Source organism: Apaloderma vittatum, unplaced genomic scaffold (genome assembly GCF_000703405.1).
Source record: "Apaloderma vittatum isolate BGI_N311 unplaced genomic scaffold, ASM70340v1 scaffold22712, whole genome shotgun sequence".
Lineage (NCBI taxonomy): Eukaryota > Metazoa > Chordata > Aves > Trogoniformes > Trogonidae > Apaloderma > Apaloderma vittatum.
The window spans coordinates 3,863-5,775 of record NW_009703417.1 but is presented as its reverse complement, the minus strand read 5'-3'; the positions used below and the strand labels follow the sequence as shown (position 1 = coordinate 5,775).

The following is a 1,913-nucleotide window of genomic DNA, read 5'->3' as shown; positions in this document are numbered from 1 at the left end:
GTGGCGCCGGAACATGGTCAGTGTCCCTTGGGCAGCGTCCCGCCCTCACGGCACTTGTCCCGGGCAGCGTGCGCCCGCTGGGAGCGTTCCCATGAAGCCAGAGCTGCCGCCACGTAGCCCCTAACAGGAATCGCTGCTTCGGAGGGTCGGGCGCGATGAGGCAGCTGGGGATGAGGCGCGCGAGTCTCTCTGCCAGCCTGAAGATCGGGGATCGCCGGGGCTCTTGCCGGACGCGGGAGGAGGAGGAGGTCCACTTCCCGTTTGGGCAGGACAGCCTGGTAAAGCAATGGAGCTCCATGCAGAACGTGACGGACAGAAACCAGGAGAAGAGCAAAGCTCCCATCCAAAGGAACAAGTACTTGCTCAACATTAATGTGGGCGGCAAATTGTTCCAGATAGCTTACAAGGTGGTGGCCCAGTATCCCATCACCAGGCTGGGGAAGCTGGCTCTTTATACAGACCCCATGAAGAAGCTGCAGCTCTGCGATGACTACTCGGTGCAGAAGAACGAGTACTTCTTCGACAGAGATCCTTCAATTTTCCACTACATCTTCCACTTCTACCGCAGTGGGGTCCTGTGGATAATGGATGAGATGTGCCCCAGTAACTTTGTGGAGGAAATCGAGTACTGGGGAATCCATCTGAAATACACCCAGCGCTGCTGCCGGATCCTGTTTGAGGAAAAGCAAGATGAACTCAGCGAGTATCTGAAAATACAGAAGGAGCTGGAGGCAGAACTGGAGCCCCTGGACTCCGGGGAGCAGTTTGAGGGCAAATTTCTGGGAGGGTTTCGAAAGATGATCTGGAACCTGATTGAGAACCCGTACTCTTCTGTCGCAGCCAAGATCATTGCCGTCATGTCGAGCTTCTTTGTGCTCATCTCCATCGTGGGCATGACACTGAGCACAGTGGAGGAGATGAAACACAAGACAGGGAAGATGTGGATGGAGCAGATGGAGATGGTCTGCACCATCTTCTTCACCACCGAATACATCATGCGGCTCATCTCTGCCTCCACCTTCAAGAAGTTTTTGCGGGCAGCTTTTAATGCCGTAGACCTGGTGGCCATCCTGCCGTTCTACATCCAGCTCCTCTTTGAAAACCTGGACGAAGGAGACACGCTTTACCACGAGGAACTGCACAAGGTGGAGAATGTGAGCAAGCTGGGCAAAGTCCTCAAGCTCATCAAGCTCATGAGGATCTTCCGCATCCTCAAGCTGGCACGCCACTCCACCGGCCTCCGGGCCTTCGGCTTCACCATGCGCCAGTGCTACCAGCAGGTTTGCTGCCTCTTCCTCTTCATCGCCATGGGGGTCTTCACCTTCTCGGCTCTCATGCACTCGGTGGAACATGATGTCCCAGGCACCGACTTCACCAGTATCCCCTACGCGTGGTGGTGGGCAGCGGTAAGGTGTGAGCATCTTTTTCCGGAGAGGGGTGCGGTGGGGCTCTGTGGGCAGGACCTGCGCTGGTGCTCGAGGGATTCGTCACAGCTCCTGGCCAGGAGGCAGAAAAGGGCTGAGCCTTCCCACCAGCTCAGTACTGGTGGAAAACACACCGATGCTCTGAGAAAAGAAATCGGAGATTTGGACTGAGCTCAGAGGCTCAAAAGCTGGTGCTGGGGTTGGGGGGTGGCTGGAGAACCTCCAGGCCTGCGTTAGTGACAAGGGGGATGTAACAGGACCCGGGTGTTGGGTGGTGTCGCGGGTTAGGGCTGGGCTGGTCGCTAACACGGACAGATGTGGGCCCAGGACAGGGGGACACGGCTCAGACCCCGTGGGTGCAGGGACAGCGCTGCAGCCCGGCTGGGCGCGCGAGGCACAAGGGGCTCTATGTTTGTGGGACTGAACCGGACCCCAGGGCTACTTGTGGGAACCAAGGAAACGTGGTGACACTGCCTCTGAGAGGACAGA

The 1,913-nt window shown here is 57.4% G+C and overlaps 1 protein-coding gene across 1 annotated transcript in view; it reads left to right on the top strand.

The window, feature by feature from the left end:
* The first annotated feature begins 155 nt into the window (after positions 1–155).
* Positions 156–1,913, top strand: part of LOC104270311 (potassium voltage-gated channel subfamily V member 2-like) — a 3,113-nt gene continuing 1,355 nt past the window's right edge. The window contains exon 1 of the mRNA XM_009864630.1: positions 156–1,411. Coding sequence (XP_009862932.1) covers positions 156–1,411 — 1,256 coding nt within the window. The remainder of the gene's footprint in view (positions 1,412–1,913) is intronic.